We start from the raw sequence: 19,912 nt of genomic DNA on the forward strand, positions 1-19,912 counted from the left end.
CTGTTCACGGCTCAGATGATGCTGCTGAGATGGATGGAGAAGTTGATGAGGGGAGACGGAGCTTGTGGCCTCGATGGGGAGGAAGGAGACGGCTGGGGGTGGGATGTGGCGGCTGGGAGGACAGCTCTGCGCCGAGGACGGTGGGTGGACGGGGATGGGCGGAGAAGGGACCCCCCCGACTGCACCCACCACAGTCCCCCAGACATTGTCTTTGCCATACGTGCCCCCCGTTTGTACCTGCCGTCCAAAGCTGGCAGGCGCTGTCATGATGCCCACCACAGCCCCTCCCCCATCCCCACCGCACACTAAACCCCGGCCTCTGAGACAATGATCAGTGCCTGTTTGAGGTCAGGGACCCCCGACCCTAAGCTTCCAGCCTCAGCCTGAAGGCTGGACCCGCTGCCCCCAGGACCCGCCTTCCCCAGGTCAGCATAGGCCCCTCGAGAAGGGAAAGCACTGCCGCCTGCACCCCTTGGGCCGGCACATCCCTCCTGCCCCTCAGCTGAGCCTGGAGCCCTCAGTCGGACAGGCAGCCCTGGGCCGCAGCGGGGAGCGGTGGGGGGTGGGAGCAGCAGGGAGCGTCGTGCAGGTGCCAGAGAAGCAGCTGGGGTGGGCGCAGTGGGGCGTGTGGGGGCCTCGGGGGAGCCGGCAGGACTGAGGTGGGTGCGGGAGACCGAAGCTGGCCCAGTGGGAACCCAGGGAGGCCCTGGTGGGGGTCAGCACCACAGTGGACAGCCGGCCAGGGCAGGGGCCCAGGGGGCAGCGTCCTGAGGGGCGGGTCCGTGCAGACCCGGGACCCGGGGGCCTGGTCCACGCAGCTGTGCAGGCGGGGCATTGCTTCCTGACGGCTGTCCGCTGTCCGCCGCCTCCCCCAGACCCACCCACCCTTTCCTCCTGCCAGGACGGTCGCCCTGCTGCCCCGAGTGAGCCCGAACGTCCCCCCACCGGATCCCGGACACCGAGCGCAGCTGGAGAAGAGGGTCTGGAGGCGGAAGGAGGGGAGGCAGAGGCCGGGCCCGGGAACCGTTCCTCTGGGCGCTTCCTGTTCAGATAAACCACGTGTACTTGTCAAGGAGGGTGCTGCTCATTGGCGGGGCCCCACGTCCGCCCCGTCGGGTGGAGTCCCAGATTCCCCACCCCCGTCTCTCGGAGAGGAGCCGCCATCCATCCTCGGCCTCAAGGACCCCCTGCCATAGTCTCCCTGTAACCCTGGGGCTTGCCCCCACTTCCTGTGAGGCCACTGCAGCCCCCAGGCCCCGGTGCCCCGGTGCCCCCGGCTGGCCCCTCCAGAGCTCAGGACCCGCTTGGGGGTCTCAGCCTCGGCTGCACTCTGAGTCCGCAGGGTGGGGGTGGGCTTGGAGAACGCTGGTGTGGCTGCCCCGGGCCCAGCCAGGGGCTCCCTGCCTCCCTAGTGGCGGCCCCTCCTCTAGAGTCATGAAGTCTGGCTCAGCCCCCGTGTGCTCAGGCCTCGTGGGACCCCACGCCGCTGGCCCCTCGCCTCGTCACTGCCCCGCACGCCTCCCCCTCCCTGTGACCAGCCTGGACGCTACCGTCTGTGCAGTGCCCGTTCCCCGCCCCCCCCCCCCCCCCGCTCCTCATCCACCTGGGAGGCTCGCCAGCCAGCCGTGGGCCCTGGGGTCAAGCAGTTCCCTGAACACCAGGACGAACCGGGGGCGGGGCCAGTGAAGGCTCCGAGGTGACACTGGGGCAGAGACAGGACAGAGTGGGAGGAGGAGACCGTGGAACGTTCCGGGCAGCCTGGGGCCGGGCCTGGCTGCGCCTGACCCAGAAATGGCAGGAGGACAGAGTGAGCTGAGCACAGGCCCGGGAGGGGTCAGCCCGGGGAGCGGGGAGCGGGGCAGGGGCTGCGGGGAGGGGTTTGGGTTTTGTCCTCAGAGCGACTGGAAGCCCCGGGGTTCTGAGCAGGGGCTGCCGTGACCTGGCATCTGTGTGAACGACCTGTAGATGAGAGTGCAGGTGGCCAGGTGGGGGGGATGCCCACTGGCATGGAGGTGGCTGGACTGGGGAGGTGATGGCTTGGAAGGGGTGGGTGGGGGCTGAGCCCTGGGCGAGGTGGGGTCCAGGGGCCCAAGAGCAGCCAGGTGGTGGGGGGAGGGGCTGGGTGGGTTGGCGAGAGTGGGGTTCACGGGGGCAGAGTGTGGGTGCTGCCATCTCAGAGCAGCAGTGAAACAGACTGGGCTCATCCCAGGACTGAATCTCTCGTGTCTCCAAGGCTGGGCGGGGAGGGCCGGGGGCAGCAGCAGGAGGGGGTGGACGCTGCCGGAGACCACCTGTCAGGATGCGGCTGGCAAGGGGCAGAGGAGAAGGCTCCAGAGCCAGGGAACACCTGCTCAGGAGGCAGGCGACGCCCCCACAGCAAGGGCGAGATGGGCAGGAGTGGGCACTGGCCCCTGCATCGCCTCTGGCCCTTTACGGTCTGAGCTGCCTCGAGGGCTGACATGAAGCCCTCACAGGACAGTCAACGTCCCTCCCCAATTTCCCCGCGTGCACACACGCGTGCGTGCATCTCCCCGTGGGCACACGTGCTCCCGCACATTCACACGCGCAGCCTGCTCCCGGGTCTGGGAGATGAGTTAACGGGAAACGCGACGTGTGAGCCGCACGACCGCCGAGCAGGTCTCGGGAGTTGAAGGCGAATGCGGGTCCCCTTTCGTCCATTAATTTAAAATTACGGTATCTTCAAAGAGGGAAGGACGGGTAGTAATAACATGGAGCTGAAATGAACAGGTGCGAGGAAACGTGGCGTGGGAAACAAAAGGAGAAATAAAGTCGGTGAGGCAGGCTCAGTAATTACGGGCCCAACTTCAGACAGGCTGTGGGATTCGGGGGAGAGAAGCCACCCAGGGGCTCCGGGGAGGATAAAAATGGAAAAAGCATTGCATCCTCATGAGGGGCTCCAAGAAGAAACAGGAAGTCAATGGAGGGGGCAGAATGTTGAAAGAAGTACTTTTTTAAAGATTTGAGAATTAGAGAAGGATTTAAAATCCCAGATGGAAAGTCTCAGAGGGCGAAGTGGGACCGACTTTTAAAACATACCCTTAGATTCACTGATGCAAAAAAACAAAGACGGTGGGGAAATTCTTTAAACGCTTTTCTACAAAAAGACAAGAGTCGCCCTACGTCAAAAGGTGGGGGAAATGACCCCAGAGTGTTGAAGGGGAAAGGCTCGAATTTTATGCCCAGCAGAATTACTACTGAAACGAACAGGGTGAAAATACATTCTGAGGCCCACAGAGTCTGAGAAGGCAGGTCACACGTCACAGGGGATCCTCTTCGAAATCTGGTTGGTGACGTTTTCTGCAGAAAGGGAAAGTAACCAGCACTTAGGCCCGATACACGGAAAATCCCAAGTAAGTAAAACCCTAGTGACATTCGCCGTTCACAGAATCGTCAAGCCCTCCCCAGACCATCACATCGGTGGCAACCTAGACTGGATTCCAGGCTGTTCCAGAATCCCTGAGGCAGCCGAGGTGCTTGCTTTCTTTGGAGGTGGGAGGCATGATGGAGACAGTTTTCATATCATCTTGTTAAGCTCTTGAAAGACACCAACACTCTGTAAGTTAGGAGCAGCCACCAGGAGGGAAAACACTGAACACATAACCTTCAAGATTAGCCAACGAGATCAAGTTTTCTTGTATGTAGGGGGACAGAACACATGCAAACAGAAAAATCAGAGAGACGGCCTAACCATATCCCAGTGTAGCAGAAATTACAACAAAGAGCGGGGAGTTTAACCCTTCAAAAGATTGCTTTCTACGTCTAGCCGTGATGGAGTAACCCACACTGGACCAAAAACCATTAAAAAGCACGGAAAATATACGAGGAAACTGTTTTTAGGCATTTTAATGTAGAAGGGTCAGTGTTTCAACAAATGGTGCTGAAACAACCCTCTCCCAGGTGTGTGAGGCCCCCAAGGTGTCAAAACATCACAAGACACAGAAAATGAAACACAGTCAACGCTAAAAGGAGGAGGACACCCAGCGGGACCTGCACACAGTGGCTTGAGTCAGAATGAGCGGACAGAGGCCAGCACAGGTGACAGAGACACAGACTTGCTTTACTTTATTTGGACAGAACACGACTCAGCAACTAACGACAAAACTGTTTATGGATGGAGACACAGCCATGGTGGGTGTTGACCGCACCACACCTGGTGGAAGACCGGGACAGAAAGGCTGAGAACGGGGGGTTCCACTCACACCAAGGTCAGGGACAGGCAGAGACCATCTCTGGTGAGGAAATTAGAGCCATCACTGCCACCGGGGCACAGGCTGGAGGGGGCTCTGGGGGATGGGGGCCTTGGGGTCGAATCTAGTAAAACTCACTGATCTGAGGGCGCAAGACCAGGTGTTTTGTCATAGGTAAATTTCATGTCAATCAAAACAAACCAAACAGAAACCTGGAGGCAAATACCGCACAGTAGCGGTCACGGTTAATTCGGTGGGAATGTGGGCGAGGTATTCTGTGTGCAGATTTTCTGACTTGTGTTTGGGTCTCAAAAAACAGAAAAGGCGGAAACCAGAAAGGGGAAGCATCCCCATCCCTGGGGCTCCTGCTGTCTCCCGACCCAGAAAAGAGCATCTGCAGCTGGGCACCCCCAGGGCTCCCCACAGCTGCCCCGTATCTGGCGCTGGACCCGCTTACGTAAGGAGGATTGAGGCGCTGACATCTGAGATCTGCGTCCTGGCTGCGTCCTCGGGGGCCTGGCCCTCCCCCGCTCCGCCGCCCGGTCCTGGGTCCTGGGGAACGCCCACCCGGGCTCTCCCCCAGCATCCTGGGATTGGTGCCCCAATGGCCCCAGGAGGCAGGTGCCGATCCGAGATGGGCAGATGGGGGCCTGGATGTCCAGGGGGCCGTCCCGAGCTTCACAGGCGGCGGGGTGGGGGGGCTGCAGGCTCCAGCCTCCTCCGACCTGGCGTTGCCCTCCAGCTGCACCTCTACAGCAGCATCTCTGAACTTCACTAAATTATTCCCTCCATCCTCTCCAGCACCTTGTGCGGGACCCAGGCACAGCCTGGGGAGTGGGGAGACCCAGGGCTCCAAGGGGGCCAGCTCCAACCTGCCAGCCACACCCTCCATGCATGGGATCTGGGGAGGTGGGAGCTTGACCATAAAGGGGGAGCGATTCTTTCGGCCTGGGGGGCCCCCCACCCAGGTGCCACTCCTGGGGGAGGGGCCACATTGTCCAGGACCCGCCTTGGCACCTGGAGCCTGAAGGTTTGGAAGAATCAGAAGATGGGGGGCAGCATTCGCCCACCCCGACACCAACCCCAGGGCTGGTGTTTCCCCAGAGTCTTCAGGGACACTGTTGGTGCCGCCCAGCGCTTAGCCTTGGGGTGGGCGGACACTGGGCCCCCAGGGCCATTGCCCGCGCACCTCCCCCCACCACCTCGGGCAGGGCAGCCCCCGCATGGTGTGATGTAGGGCTCCTGGGCTGGGGGGAGGCCTGTGGAGGGTCCCCTCCACCCCCTTGATGTTTCTCAGGGGCTCCACCCCCAGGGACCACACTCCAGAGGGTCTCCAAGTCGGCCAGATGAGCTGTCCTCGGGTCCCCCCAGGTCACCATGGCTACTGTGTCAGGGAAGTCCTACCTGTGTCTATGCCCCAGAGGGGAACCCACGGGAGGTGTCGGGGAGCCCAGTCCTGAACGTGGCTCTGGGTCCCTCACAAAGTACCAGGGCCCACGGGGGTCTGGGGGCATCACAGGCCCCTGCGAAGTGCTGGCCCGAGACCCCCGGCACCCCTGGAAGGCAGACATCTGGACTCCCTGGGGCTGGGGATCCCTCCCCCGAGGGGGACCTGCCACTGGATTCTCCTCTGAGCAGGACCACGTCTCATCACTCCATCCCCAAGGCCCCGCAGGCAGAAAATCAGGGTTTTCGTTAATCTACTCAGAACAGACCAAAAGAAAATCCCTGCTTGGACCCTCCCTGGCAAATGAGGTTCGAATGTTTGCTGACTCGCCTCTGGGGTCAGAGAGAGCAGGTCTGAGGACCCACGGGTGCCCCAGGCCCGGGTGGGAGAGGCAGCCAGGCCTGGCTCAGTGCCTGGGCCTCGGGGATCCCACAGGGACGAGGGGCTTTGGGGGCTGAGAGGGGCTGAGCGTGGCCACAGGGCGTGGCCCTGGGACAGTCAGGGCTGCTGGGACATTTGCCGAGAGCGGTCAGACGTGCGTCCTGGCGGGAGGCCATCATGTCACCATGCTCCGGATACGCCGCCCTGCAGATAGACAGGCATTTACCAGCCTCCCGGGCAGGTCCCCAGGAGGCAGCTTCCAAGGCCATCTCACAGCAGACAGATGATGGGGGGCAATCTGGTGAGTGGCATGACCGCATCGAGTGCGGGGAGCCCCCTAGATCATGCCGGCCAGCCAAGGCGGCAGGAAGAGGCCCACCGTCCCCAGCAGGCAGACGAGAACGAACACCCAGAGGAAGATGCGGTCGATGACCATGGCCACGCACTTCCAGTCCTCCTTCACCTGCGGACAGACACACATGGTCACTCCCGGCCGCACCCTCAGGCCTCACCGCAGCGCGAACCTTCTAGAAGCTCTCTTCCTATCCTGGCCTCCAAGGTCACAGGCACACCTGTACTGGGGTGAGAGGTGGAAAGGGGCCACAGAGAAATGGCTTGTCCAGCTCAAGTCCGGGCTCAGAAGCAGTGGGCTGCGGGGTCGATGCCCTCTACGGGGGCTGGACCGCAGAGCCACTGCAGGGGACAGGGTCCAGCATGGTGGCCCCACCTGACTTCACCTGCCTGAGCTCCAAGATGGTAGTGATGCCTCTGGAGGGATGCCAGGGTCCGCACTGTCACAGTGTAACGTGCTCTGGGTTCGCTAAAGCTGGCGGCACCGTGGGGACGAGCCAGTACACCCCCATTTGCAGGTGGGCAAGTGAGGTGCAGGGAGGGGGCACCTACAGCCCCTTGGCTGTGCAGGGCAAGAGCCAGGAGCAGCCTGAGCAACGGGGCCTGGCCTCCAACAAAAAGCCCAGGGCAGGCTCCACGGTGGACGGCGTCCCAGGAGTGACAGCTGAGTCCCAACTGCCCTTCACTCCTGCCCCCTGCCCCGGGGGTGGCACTCACGGCCGGCTGCCCATGTGGCTTGAGCCCCTCATGGGTCAGGGGGTCTCTCGGCTCTGTCCCTAAAGCCGCTTGAGGGTGAGGGTCACATGTGAAGGCGGGCACAGCCCTGTGCTGCCTCTGAGCCGGGCAGCTGCCGGGGCAGAGGGCTCCATGCAAGGGCAAGCGGGGGACCCCGGGCTTGAAGTGGCTGCACACACACTGAGCACATCACCTGTGGTTGCTCCCTTGGACTCGACGAGGAAGGTGACTGCACCATCCCGTCTGCAGGTGGGACCCTGAGGCCCAGGGCGGCGCAGGATGGGCCGTGGTTACACGTCCACACTGGGCGAGCAGGTCCCGGCCTCCACCTGGTGTGACCCCAGGGCAAAGGCTCAGGGAGGCCACAGGTGGGTCCTGGGTGGGCAGCTGTCAGCCCTTGAGTGACCAGAAAGGATGCGGCCCCCAGGCTCAGGCCAGCCAGGCGCCAGTGGGTCTGATGGGCCTGGGCAAGGGCAGGCTTGTCACACCCCATTTGGGGGCCGTCGAGGGAAAGAAGACTTCTCCCTGCTGTTTCGTGCTCTGATTTTTAAAGTAATCAGAGGCGTCCTGATAGTTTTAAGCCAAAGTTTATTCTCAGGAAACCAGAGCAAACGGGGTCACTATAAGCGAGGGAGCACCAGGACCCTCTATTCCGGGAAGCAGCCCCGCGGCGCGTGGCCACCGCGCTACCTTTCAAACCTCCCCTCCTCCCAGGATGAAAGACTCGCAGACAAAGCTGCCCCAGCCCGGATCCCAGGCTGGTTCCTGTGAAGTCGCTTTGCTCCCCAGAGCCCGGGGACGATGCCCAGAACCAGAACCAGGTCGCCACAGCCAGGCCCGCGATGCTGGTGGAGGGGTCTGGGGACGAGGGGCCGGCCCTGCGCTGAGGACCGCTGGGCCCCCGAGATCCTGGTGACACTTCAAAGGCATCAGTCTCTGCTCAGCAGGCCCTCAAGCCCTCACCAGAGCCAGAGGTCCTCTCGTCTCCAGAGCTGGCTGCAAGATGGAACCTTCCAGAAACCCCCAGGTGGCCTCACAGCCCCTTGGGATTCAGGGGGATGACCAGCCGGTACAGGGAGACCGGCTCACTGCTGGAGGCGGGGCTCAGCCACGGGACAGACGGTCCCCAGGGATCACGCATGTCCGGGAAACGATCACGGGCCATTCCCAAGGAAGCAAAGGGACCAGGAGGTTCCTGGAGGGAACGGCAGTGTCACGCCCGCACCCAGGGTCCATGTCACGGGCAAGAAGAAGCTAATGCGGGGCGAGGTCAACACAGCATAACCGATGCCCAGGTTGAGCAGCCGGTAATGACCAGCTGACTGACCAGTGCCCTCCCCCTGCCCGCCTGTCTCTGCCCATGCCCTGAACTGGGGCTCGGCCGCCAGCCTGGACCCACCCTCACAGGCACCCACGACGTGGCCAGTGGAGCCTGAGCCTCGGGGAGCAGCCCCACTGCCACCCCCCACCGACTCCACGGGGCCCTGAGTCTCAGCCATGTCCGAGCACCCGCCCTGCCCCCCCAGACCCCGGACGCCCTCTCCCCAGCTGGGCACAGGGGCGCCGGCCAGAGAGGCAGGGCTGTGTCCCAGGCCTGAATTCTCCTTTCCCCCCGCCAGGCCGCTGAGCCACTCAGCCCCCTCCTGTCTCCTCTCAGCCCCTCTCACCCCAACCCCAGGGCCCAGACCCCCCCACCAGTCCTTCTCCGGGAGCCCTTGGCGGGGTGGGGGGTGCTCGAGATCGGGGGAGGCGCTCCCCAGGTACAGATGGTGCTGGCAGCCCCACCCCCGCCTGCAGGATCCCTGCGCCCTGAAGCCCCAAGGGGGTGCCCGAGATCCACTCTGCTCTCTGCCAGCCACTCAGTCACCGCAGGGACCCCCGCTGGTCTCGGAGGCTTGGGGCAGAGGGAGCAGACGGCGGGGTGGGGGTGGGGGGCCTCCAAGCTGAGCAGCCGGCTCTGGGACCTGGTTTCTGGGTCTTTCACTGGCCACCTCCTCCTTCAGAGTGGACAGGGCAGCGGGGCCCGTCCGGCACGGCCGTGGCGCGGACTTACCGAGAAGTCCATGTCTTCCGCCTTCAGGTGGTCTGCGATGTACTGGACTCCCTCAACCGCCCGCGCCAGAGCTGGCGACAGGGGCTGGGGTGGCGTGCCGGCGCCGGGGGCCTTGAGCGCGGCATTTGGTGCCTCCGCCTCCGTCCTGCACTTGCACTTGCAGGGGGAGGCCTGGTCTGGGGGCGGAAGCTCGGCCGAGGGGGCCGTGGTCGGCGAGGCAGGGGAGCCGTCCGCCGGGCGGTCGGCTGGGGAGGCGGCCTCCTCTCGGGGCGCGCAGTACTGGATGCTCTGGGACCGGCACCTCACGCCGCCCTCTGCCACTTCGCTGGGGCCGGACACGTGCTGGACGCTCAGGGACCGGGCCTTGGCGAGCCCTGGGGCCGGGGTGCCAGTGGGTGGGCGGCAGGGCCCGGGCGAGGGGCATGGGCCGGCCTTCTCGGCCTCTGAGGGCCGCGGAGCAGAGGCCTGGTCTGAGGGCGACGTGCAGGCCGGCCAGTCCGGGCCGCAGGACGGGGTTGGGGACGGGGCGGGGCCCCTACTCCTGAGCTCGGGCTCCCCCCGGGGCTCCGGCCAGAAGCGCGGGGCTCCGGCCGCCTCGTGCACGGACCCGACGAGCCGCCGGCAGTTGTCCTTGACCGCGGACGGCCGCTTCATGAAGAGCAGACGCGGCGCGACGTCCAGGAAGACGCGGCGGACCCAGGCGGGCATGGTGTGCGTGCGCGGGGAGCGGTGGTGCACGTTGAGCACGAAGACGGTGATGGTGATGGAGAGCGTGACGAAGGTCATGGTGAAGAGCAGGTACTCGCCAATCAGCGGGATGACCAGCGAGGTGGACGGGGTGATCTCGGTGATGAGCAGCAGGAAGACGGTGAGCGAGAGCAGCACGGAGACGCACAGCGTGACCTTCTCGCCGCACTCGGACGGCAGGTAGAAGACGAGCGCGGCGAGGCAGGAGACGAGCAGGCAGGGCGCGAGGAGGTTGACGGCATAGAAGAGCGGCAGGCGCCGGATGACGAAGGCGTACGTGATGTCCGGGTACGCCTCCGCGCAGCACTCGTACTTGCGCGTGTTGTAGGTGCCCACGGCGTCCACGATGACCCACTCGCCGCTCTCCCAGAAGCCCCGCTGGTCCACGTGGCTGTGCATGCTCACCAGGTCGATCTTGGCCTTGTCGTAGGTCCAGGACCCGAACTTCATGGTGCAGTTCTGCTGGTCGAAGGGGAAGAAGGTGACGTCGATGCTGCAGGAGCTCTTGTAGATGGCCGGCGGTGTCCACTGCACCCGCCCGTCGTGAAAGAGGTGGGCCTTGGTCAGGTGGGTGACGGCAAAGTCCCCATCCGCGCTGGGTGGGAGACAGAGGGCGTGGGTGAGGTGCCCGGCACCCGCGGCCCGGAAGCTGTCTTCCCCCCGCCCGCCATACGCGCCCCCACTTCGCAGTGGCCTCGCCCAGGACGGGGCGGCCCTGGGCTCGTTGCTCCCCTGCCCGCATCGCTGTCACCACCCCTACCCTGGGGGCGATGCTCCGTGGAGACCGTCTCAGCGGCCCACACCGCGCCTGACGCCCAAGCTTGATGGTGGTGATGACCGTGATGATTTGGGGGCTGGAAAGCCCGTCCACACCACATCAGGGGCCCCAGGCACACAAGTGGCCCCTGGGTAGCACGCAGAGCAGCTCGTCCCCTGCGGTCACCCCAGAGCTGGGCAGAAGTCGGACCTGTCCGGCCACCTTCTCGTGCTCCAGACTGGTGTTTCCTCCCCATTGACCCCACCCCCCCAAACTTAGAGGCAGGACCCCCCTTCCTGCACAGGTGAGGACTCCAAGGCCCAACGAGGCAAAGACCAGTCTGGGCCCACCCCAGGCAGGACATGGACCCCAGGCCCTCAGCCCTCCTGCCTCTCCCTCGGCCTTGGGGTGCCCTGTCCACAGACCGGGACGGGCAACAGAGCGAGGGGCTGCTGTCCCAGCCCTTCTCCTCGTGGGCAGAGTGCCCAGCCTTCAGCCCTAGCCCTGGACCTCCCAGACAGTGACGTCCACCTCAGTTTTCTCCACCAAAGATACTCATGGTGGGATGGGGGGCACACTGACACCGCGAGAGGTGAGGCAGCCGGCTGTGGGGACACAGGGACACCTGCTCACGGCCCCCCGAGAGCCCTTCTTGCCTCCAGAGTCAGCCACTCTCTTCTCTGCAGCTGGAAGCATCCGGTCCCCAGTCTGGGTCCTGAGTGGGTGTCACCTGGGCCTCGGAGGCCCCCCTGTCGGCCTGTTTCCCCACGAGGCCTGCGCTGCCCACGCCGACCGTACGTGGTGCCCACAGGCCGGTTGAGGCAGCAGCCGTTCCCCCAGCCCCTCCAGCAGCCCTGCCGCTTCGGCTCTGAAACGCTGATGGGAGAGCTCGCCTCCTCCCCCCAGGACACCCCCCAGACAGCTGGCCCCAGCACTGAGGGCCACCGGACGCTAGTCACCAAGCCCGTGTCTTCACACTCGTGTGTGGAGGGCACATCGGCCCCGGCCAGGTCCTCAGAGGGCCTAGGGCTCTGCACGTGGGACCCGGCGCCTAGCGCAGCCCCAGGAAGAAGCAGCTTTCCCCAGGGCACGCTGTCACTACCTGTCACCGCTGCACGAAGTCCCGCCCCCCCCAAGCTGGTTCCTGTGTCCCCAGCAAGCCCAGGGGTGTGGACGGCGGGACCGTATGACAGCGCACGTGGGAGGAGGGCAGCCCGAGCCGGCTGGCCCCGTCCCTGCTCCAGGCCGCAGACGCCCATCCACGTGAGACCCTCTGACTGACAGGCCGACGCAGGGGAGCCCCCAGTGGGTGGCATGGCCTCACGTGCACGCCCTCCAGCCTTGAAGGGGTGCCCCAAAGCTATCAGAAAAGCACCCCCCGACCCTTCCCCCCGCCCAGCAGCCTGCGCTGACCGCTCAGCCTCACTCAAGTGCACGCGGCCCTGGCCGTCAGCTACCCGCTGCCCCTGGAAACAGGCCTCCTCAGTGGCCGTCCGGCCAGCGTCAGCCACCAGCTCTGGGGTCTGTCCTCACCCACGCCCAGCCCCATCCAGAGCGGGCCTTGGTGCCCATCTCCATTCCCAAGAGAAGCTGGAGGTCCATGCCGCTACCTCCCAGGGGTCTTGGTAAGGAGGCCAGAAAAGGAGGGGGCTTGGGTGGTGGTCCCACTCCTGGGCTGCCGTCCCAGGGGCTGTGTGGCTCCCAGAGCAGTCCTGACCACGCTCCCCTGGGTGCCGGAGTTCTGACCCTGGTACCTATGTTCTGGATCAAAGAGCCACGAGGCGTATTCCGTGCCAGGTCCCAGCGGGGCAGGGGGCTGGGGGAGCTGAGCGTGGACCCGGGGGGCCCGGGCGGCTGGAGAACTCCAGGGCGCAGGATCAGACCGGGCAGCTTGCAGAGGGAGAGCGGAGAGCCCGCCCCGCCTTCCATTCCCCGAGCAGCCCCCCCTTAATGCAGCCCCGAAACCCATCTCCTCCATGTGCGGCCGCTCTCCCACGGCCATTACTGGAATCAGTTAAGCTGGAAGAGAAGCCCAGTCGTTCTTAATCAAACAGCAGCATTTTGTAGGTCAGGCCCAAGCCTGGGGGCCCAGGAGGGCTTTTGTGCGGAAGCACTGAAGTCTTGGGGGGAGGGCAGGGCTCTGGGCAGACGGCTGGGACCAGAGGGGACCGAGTGCTTCCATTGGCTGTAGCTGTAAGTGCTGTGGAACTGCCGCCACCCAGGCCCGAGTCTGCATCTGCCCCTGTGGATTCAGCTCAGGGTAAGCTGGCCCGGCAATGACACAGCAGGGACGCGGGGACGCGGGAGGGCACCAGGCTGCCCCGAGGTCGGGGACACCTCGAGGATCCCGGGAAAGGACAAGTTCAAGGACGCCAGCCCTCTGGAGCCCAGTGTCTGCCACAGCTGCGCCCCTAACACCCCGGCCCCTGGAGCCCAGTGTCTGCCACAGCCGCGCCCCTGACACCCCGGCCCCCAGCACAGAAACATCCTCCTAGAGATCAGACTTCAGAGCCAGGGACAGCGGCCCAGATAGAGGCTGTTTGCTTGAGTGTGGTTAGCGGGTCTGGGGAGACTGCGAGCACAGACAGAGGGGCAGGAGGAGGGCGGGGGCGCGGGCAGCGAGCCGGCATGGGCAGGCCGGTCTGGGGCTTCCTCCCCTACACCTCCCGGCCTTTGTTCCCCGATGCGGTCCGCTGCGTGTGCAGGGCCCACTTTCCCCAGACAGGGACTGACTCTGGAAAGGACTCCAGCCTGAGGGGGAGCAGCTGCAGGGCCTGCAGTCATCCTGGGAGGAGCTCGGACCCCTTCCCAGTCCGTGAGTGACCGAGGCCCCTGCCCCAGCCTGGGCAGGGACGGAGCCCCCAGGCGCCACTGCTGCCCCCAGGACCCCGTCTCCTTGCCACTTTGCCTGCTCATGGGCCCGCCCCCCACACCCCAGGCCTCAGCACCCTCCTTTACTCACTCCTCCTGCTTCCGAGCCCGCCCTCAGCCCACATAAGCCGCCTGCCTCTTGCTCACACCGGCCCTGGAAGAGCTGCTGGCCGGAGCACGGCTGGACCCGGGCACCTGCCACCCTGCCGGCTAAGAACCCCGGGCTCACTTGTTGTACAGGACGATGTCCGGCCGCCAGATGAGCTCAGAGGGGATGCGGATGGAGGTCACGTTCTCGTAGTCAGCAGGGTCCCAGCGCAGCTTATAGTCATGCCACTCCTGGGGGAAGCCGGGGTTGGGGGGGCGGTGAGGGGGAGGGGCGGGGGGAGGGGCGGGGGGGCAGTGGGGGCTCCCTCCCACTCACCTGCTTCACCCACACATTCGTCGTCATCATCTGGTTCTTCTCATCCTAGGACACAAACAAGAAGAAGGCAGGTTGTGATGCCCTCGGGTTCAGGACACGTCTCTCTGGCCGAGTCTCCTTACCCAAAAGGATGGGCCAGGGCTGAACGTGGCGAGTGGGGGACCTCAGGAGGGAGTGAGCGCCTTGTCCCTGGAGGCAACCAAGCCCAGGATGGCGGGCCTGGAGGGGACTCAGGGCCAGAAGGAAAGTGAGGATAACATTCAACTGACTTCACTGGTGGCCAGGCCCGTCCCCCCTTCCAGCGACCGAAGGGTCTGAGGGGAAGGGAGACGGCGCCCCTTCCCAGGCAGCCGTGCTGGGCCTGCCCACCTGCATTGCTCCGTCCCGGTTGGCGGGGCAGCTGCCCTGCGGATGGGCTCCAGGTGAGCTGGTGTCTGCCCCTCCTGCTGCACCAGGGCAACACACTCACTGGCCAAACTGCCCCCCAGGGCCTGAGCCTCAGGACCTGAAGGTGAGGGGCTAAAACAGGTGAGGTGGGAGCAGGAGACCCAGCAGGCCCCTCTCCAGGTCACTGAGTGGGCACCTGTCCAGGTGAGAAGGGCCAGACCACACACGCTGTGAGCTTCCTTCTGGCTTCTGCACCTCTCCCAACTTCACAGCCCTCCCGGGTTCACGGACGGGCAGTCAGGCCCAGCAGAGGCTGGAGGCCTCTGGAGAAGACCGCCAGGCTCCGTGCAGGGACGTAGGGGTCCTCACACCCCACTCTGAACCAGCCTCCAGGGACCATGGCCACACCCAGCCCACTCAGAGGGCAGCTGGGCTTGGGGGCTGGCTCCTTGCCCAAAGTTTGGGGCAGGACAGTCAGCAGCTTATGGGGGGTCCCCTCAGAGAGCAAGGAGCCCATGGGGACCAGAGAGGCAGGGGCTCTTTCCCTGGGGGAAGAGGGACTGGACACGGGACACAGGGTGTGGGGAGCAGCGCCTGAACGAGCCTTCCCCGACTTGCTGATGGCCCAAGCTTTGCCCCCATCTGCCCCAGACCAGGGACACACAGGCCGTTGGGACGACTGCTGAGGCCAAAGAAACCAAGGGTGGTCAAGCAAGCAAAGTGCCCAGGGCCGGGGGTGTGAGCTGGTGTCCCTGGGAGCCTCCCCTCCTGCTTCCCCCAGGGGACAAGCCCCCATCAGCCAGCTCACAGGAGGGGACATCTCCTGCGGCCCAGGCACCGCCCTTGGTCCTGCTCTCTCTCGGGGCCACCTGGGACGGGCTGCCAGAGGACACTGACGATAAGTGTGACTTGAGTGGGGCCCAGACACCACGTCCAACGACCTCGACCTTGGCAGTGCAGCCCCGCGGTGCGGCCCCCATCACCACGTCCCTGCGCTTCCCCCCGGGGACAGCCTGCCAGGCTCTGCCCCAGCCCCCACCCCCAGGCTCAGAACAAGCTTCTAGGTGGCTGGGCCTGGCCTCCTCCCCTTCGTGCCAGCCGCCCCCCCAGCGCAGCTGTCCCCCCAGGCACCTGTTTGAGGTGCCCTCTGTGCATTCCGGCGCCTGCAACGCCAGCCCGGGCCCAGAAGCGCCCAGGAATTCCCCAGCCTCCTCTGCAGGCAGGAACTCACACACACAAGCACTCTGCACCGGGGCACAGACCTGCAGCAAACACCCGAGCCCCACAGACAGTGGGGCAGGGAGGCGCCCCTTCCACAAACGACCAGCACCCAGATGGGCAAGGACGTCTTGTCAGCACACACGCGTGTGCAGGAGTGCCCTTGGCCAGCATGGCTGCGGACAGCAGAGCCTGGGAGCAGCTCCCGTCCTGCCTGGTGCTGCCGCGGGGCCTCGGGTGGGTCCCTCGCTGGTGTCTCGGAGCTGGTGTGCTACAGGCTGTCTCTCCTGGGCAAACCGGGGAAAAGCGGTGATGTGGGGCGGATTTTGCGACGTGGCAGGGGGGCGGATGAGACAGCCCCAGGAGCTCAGGTAGGGGGCCGGCCACGGTGCAGCCGACCCAGAACATGAAGCCACAGCCGCCACTGGGAACAGCATTTGCAAATGCAGTGGGTCGGGACCCCTGCCCTCCTGAGTTGTCTTCTGACTGCGCCCCAGCCAGGAGTACTTTGCGGGAAGCATTTAAGGCCTGGTTCCAGGAGGCCTGAGGGCACAGGCCGGGGCAGGGGCACTGACCGGGTCGCTCTGCTGATGGGGCCCAAGCGTGGCCCTTTCTGTCCGCGTGAGTGTGGCTACCGCCCCTCCCACCTCCCAGAGCCCCTTGGATGTGGCCGGCTCAGCCCCAGATGGAGCTGTCACACTCATCCCATTTCACAGGTGAGCAAAGCAGGGCCCTGAGGGTCACCCAACACACCTGGCATGAGCCAGGAACCAGGGCCTCCAGACTCCAAAACTGGTGGCTCCCCGCTCACGGAGACCACTTGGGGCTGGGGTCCTGGCAGGGGCGTAGGGTGGGCATTTGGAGAGACCTACAGCCTCCTGCAGCTGCACAGCTCCCTCTGTGGAAGCAGAGCTGGCTGGAGACCCCAGCACAAACCCAGGCGGCCTTGGGCCTCCTCGTGGCCAGGAAACCAGGCTCCCAGAGGCCGCCCTCCCTGCCAGGCCAGAGCCCACCCTCCAAGGCCCTTGGGACCCTGCCCCAGGCTGCGCAGCTACCACCCAGCCACAGGACGGGCTCCCACCCCAAATGGACGCCCCGGCCCCTCCAGAGCCGTGGCTACTCGGAGGCTGGACCCCTCCTCCCAGCAGCTGCCTTGGTCCCCAACCAGGAAGGGAAACACATCCGAACCAGGTGGAGGTCCGGGTGCTGCCAGGGTGCTGCACGGCCTCACCTCACCCCACGCAGTAGCACGACTTACACAAAAACCCTAAACTCTGCCACTGGCCCCACAGAGGTACTTCTGCTCTCTGCCTCTGAAGATGACAGCCTGGACCCCCTGCTGCAAATCTGGCCCTTTGAGCTTTTCTACATGGAAAGCGCAGGGCTTAGGGGTGTCGCACAGAACCTGCCTTGCCTCCCGGCTTGCTTAGGCGTGTGTTCTGGGCTAAGGCGGGGCTGGGGCACACACAGTCCATGTGCAGCTCCGATGCGGCCCTTCCAGCTCATACAGCCCCCCTGCCCCCGCCAGCCCCGGGGCCACCTCCAGGCCAGCCCCTCCCAGACACGGGTGCTCCCTTCAGGTCACTGCCCCCCACCCCACCCCCTCATCACCTACCACGTCAATGAGCTGTGCGATAGACAGGCCAAAGTGGACAAGCACTACATCCGAGATGTTGGCCACGGGCCGGGACCACTTGTTGTAGCCGGAGAAGAGTTTCTTCAGCAGCCGCTCCTCCGCGTGGGCCCGGGTCTCCACATGGCTGCTCACTGCGGGGACCAGCAGGTGCGCGGCTCAGGGGCAGGGGATGGTGGCCGTCCAGGATGCCCCCTTGGGCCTCCTGCCAGGCCGTGCTCAGCACCTGGGCTCTCTTCCAGCTTCTCACAGCACGTCCCTCCTACCTCAGGACCTTTGCACGTGCTGCCCTACTTCCAGCCGCAGTTTCTCCCCTACCCCCTGGGTCTGTAAGGGGGTCTGTAACTTCCTCAGGGAAGCCTTCCTAGCATGGTGCCCCTCACCATGAAAGTAGATAACTGGTATGATAAGGGCTGATTTGGAAGCGTCCCCATCAGGCTGTGACTATGGGAGGGAGGGACTGTATCTCTAGCCACCAGCAGAGTCCTGAGAACCTTGCCTCGAAGTACAAGGTGGGGGTAACCACAGGACAGGAGGGGGCAGAGGGCGGCGGGGGCAGACCCAGGAAGGGAGATGGAGAAAGGAGAGTGAGGGTCCAGCTACCGAGAGCCTGTTTCCTCTGGCTGTGGCATCCGCCAGCAATCACCCAAGAAAAAAACGTGCTTTGACATGTAAGGGGTACTTTAAGTGCAAACCCCGACAATGAACCTGGCACCCTGTGTTCTTGGACGGACACACAGCCTGCCCTCGATGATCAGGTCTGGAGTGAGCCTGGGGAGGCGACCCCCCATTCAGCCCTGCCCATCAGCCAGTTTGTGGCCTGAGGGCTTCCCTGCCACTCCTGGGCGACTTCGCTGGGACCACTGCATGGGGGGGCGGGGGTTTGAGGAGGGGGACAGGAGACCCCTGCCGCTCTGCTCCTCTCAGCTCGGTCCTGCTCACCTGGGAGTCACGGATGGACATTAGGAGGGCATCCACAAGCACCCCTGGGATCAGTCCTAGACCCCCAGGACCCTTCACTCCCAACCCAGAGCCCCAGCCTGGTCCCTCTGACAGTAAGGGGTAGCCTACTTCTCACTGGGGAAGCCAGAGAATTACACTCCACTCACCCCTGAAATAGGAAGGTGGCTTCCCAGGGAACGGGGAGCAGGGGGGCTAGAACTTCCCCTGTCCCAGTGGGCCTGGGGGAGCAGGTTTGGGTGGGGCCCTGCCAAGGGCAGAGGCCACCCCTCTGATTCCCTAAACCCCGGTGCAGGGGGGAGGTGGGCAGGCACCATGCAGTCTGCAAGGAAATTTGGCACAATGGATAACTGGGGGTGGGGGAGGGGGGAGATGGACCGCGCCTCTCTCCATCCAAGTTGGAGCTTCTGGGTCCAGCTCTTGAAACAGCATCCCCCTCACCCACCCAAACCCTGCCTGGCTCAGCCCTCGCCGCAGGACAGCCTTTTGCGTCTGGAGGGGGGGGTGGGGGTGGGGGTAGCCTCCGCGGCTGCCCCGTTGCGCACACCCGCGGCTTGGGACCGCATCCAGGAGCCTCCCTTCCTCTGGCTCCGGAGGTCCGAGGCCGCCCTGAACCGGGCGAAAGGGGGTCCTTCTAGCGCCCCGAAACTTACCAGGCAAGAGGCCGGCCCCCAGCAGCAGCAGCAGCGGCGGCAGCAGCTGCGGCGGCGGCGCCCCCGGGCCCCCGAGCTCCATGGCGCACCGAGCGGGCTCTAGATGCGGGCGGCTCCCAGCCCCGCCGCGCCCCTGCTCCGAGCTCCGCGCGAGCCCAACTTCATGCCCCCCGCGCCGCGCGGGCAGCTCCGTCCGCCGGGCCTGCTTCGGCCGCTTCTCCCGCGGGGCGCGGCGGCGGCTACCGCGCCGGGAGCGCGGGGCTGTGGGCTCAGCGGCGCGGCCCCGCCCGGACCTGCCCGCCTCCAGCAGGCGAGGAGGAGGGGGGGAGAGAGAGGAGGAGGGAGCGGGAAGGAGGGCGAGGATCGGAGGGGGAAGGAGGGGGAACGGACCGCGAGCCGAGAGGGGGCGCGGAGGCTGCGCTCTGCCCGTGCAGGGCCAAAGTTTCCTTCGACCTCCTGCGGCTGGGGACGTGCCCGAGCCACGAGTGGGGGCCCGGTAGTCACTGCGTGCGTCTGGGGAATCCCTGCGCGGTCTGGTTCGCGGACCACGAGACACTGACCCCCTCCCCGTCCCCAGCCCAGCGCCTCCAACGCCTGCCTGGAGGGAGGACGCGCACCCAGGGTCTCCGGGCGCCAGGAGGGGAGCCCCGCACGGTCTGGTTAACTTCATCACCCCCGCCCCGCTCTGCAGTTTGGAAATCACAGGTCTTCCCCAACCAGGCGTTCAGGACACAGTCCACCCCCATCGGCCTGTCCCTGGCGGACCGGGAAGCGTCCAGGGGAGCCTCGGCCCCGCGGCCCGCCCTTCGGGGTCGGAGAGGACCCTAACGCCCCCGCCCCGGGCGAATCCTCCTCTTGCTGCCTCCAGGTCCGGCCTGGGCCGGGGTCCGCCGCCCCCCGCTCTGCGCGGCCTGCGAGTGGGTGGCCTGCGCCGGCGTGAGGGCAGCCCCCATCCCAAGCGCGGTGGGCAGCGGCTGAGGGGCGGCCGCGGAGCGCCTCGGGCCCAGGTGCCTGGAGAACACACCCTTGGCGCCCCCGGACTAGTCTTGAACAATGTCGGCCGCAACCGAGATGCCCGGGCAGCGCG

At 65.3% G+C, this 19,912-nt stretch overlaps 1 protein-coding gene across 1 annotated transcript; it reads right to left on the reverse strand.

Annotated features, from left to right (window-relative positions):
* Positions 1-6,373: 6,373 nt before the first annotated feature.
* Positions 6,374-18,907, reverse strand: CHRNA4 (cholinergic receptor nicotinic alpha 4 subunit; the record flags this gene model as incomplete). Its single annotated transcript, XM_082671461.1, has 6 exons — positions 6,374-6,499; positions 9,176-10,517; positions 13,780-13,889; positions 13,975-14,019; positions 17,195-17,346; positions 18,826-18,907. 6 exons carry the CDS (start codon positions 18,905-18,907, stop codon positions 6,374-6,376), a joined length of 1,857 nt encoding a protein of 618 aa, XP_082527587.1.
* Between the last annotated feature and the right edge of the window lie 1,005 nt (positions 18,908-19,912).

This window comes from Grampus griseus, assembly GCF_964374135.1.
Source record: "Grampus griseus genome assembly, chromosome: 14".
In the NCBI taxonomy this organism is placed as follows: Eukaryota; Metazoa; Chordata; class Mammalia; order Artiodactyla; family Delphinidae; genus Grampus; species Grampus griseus.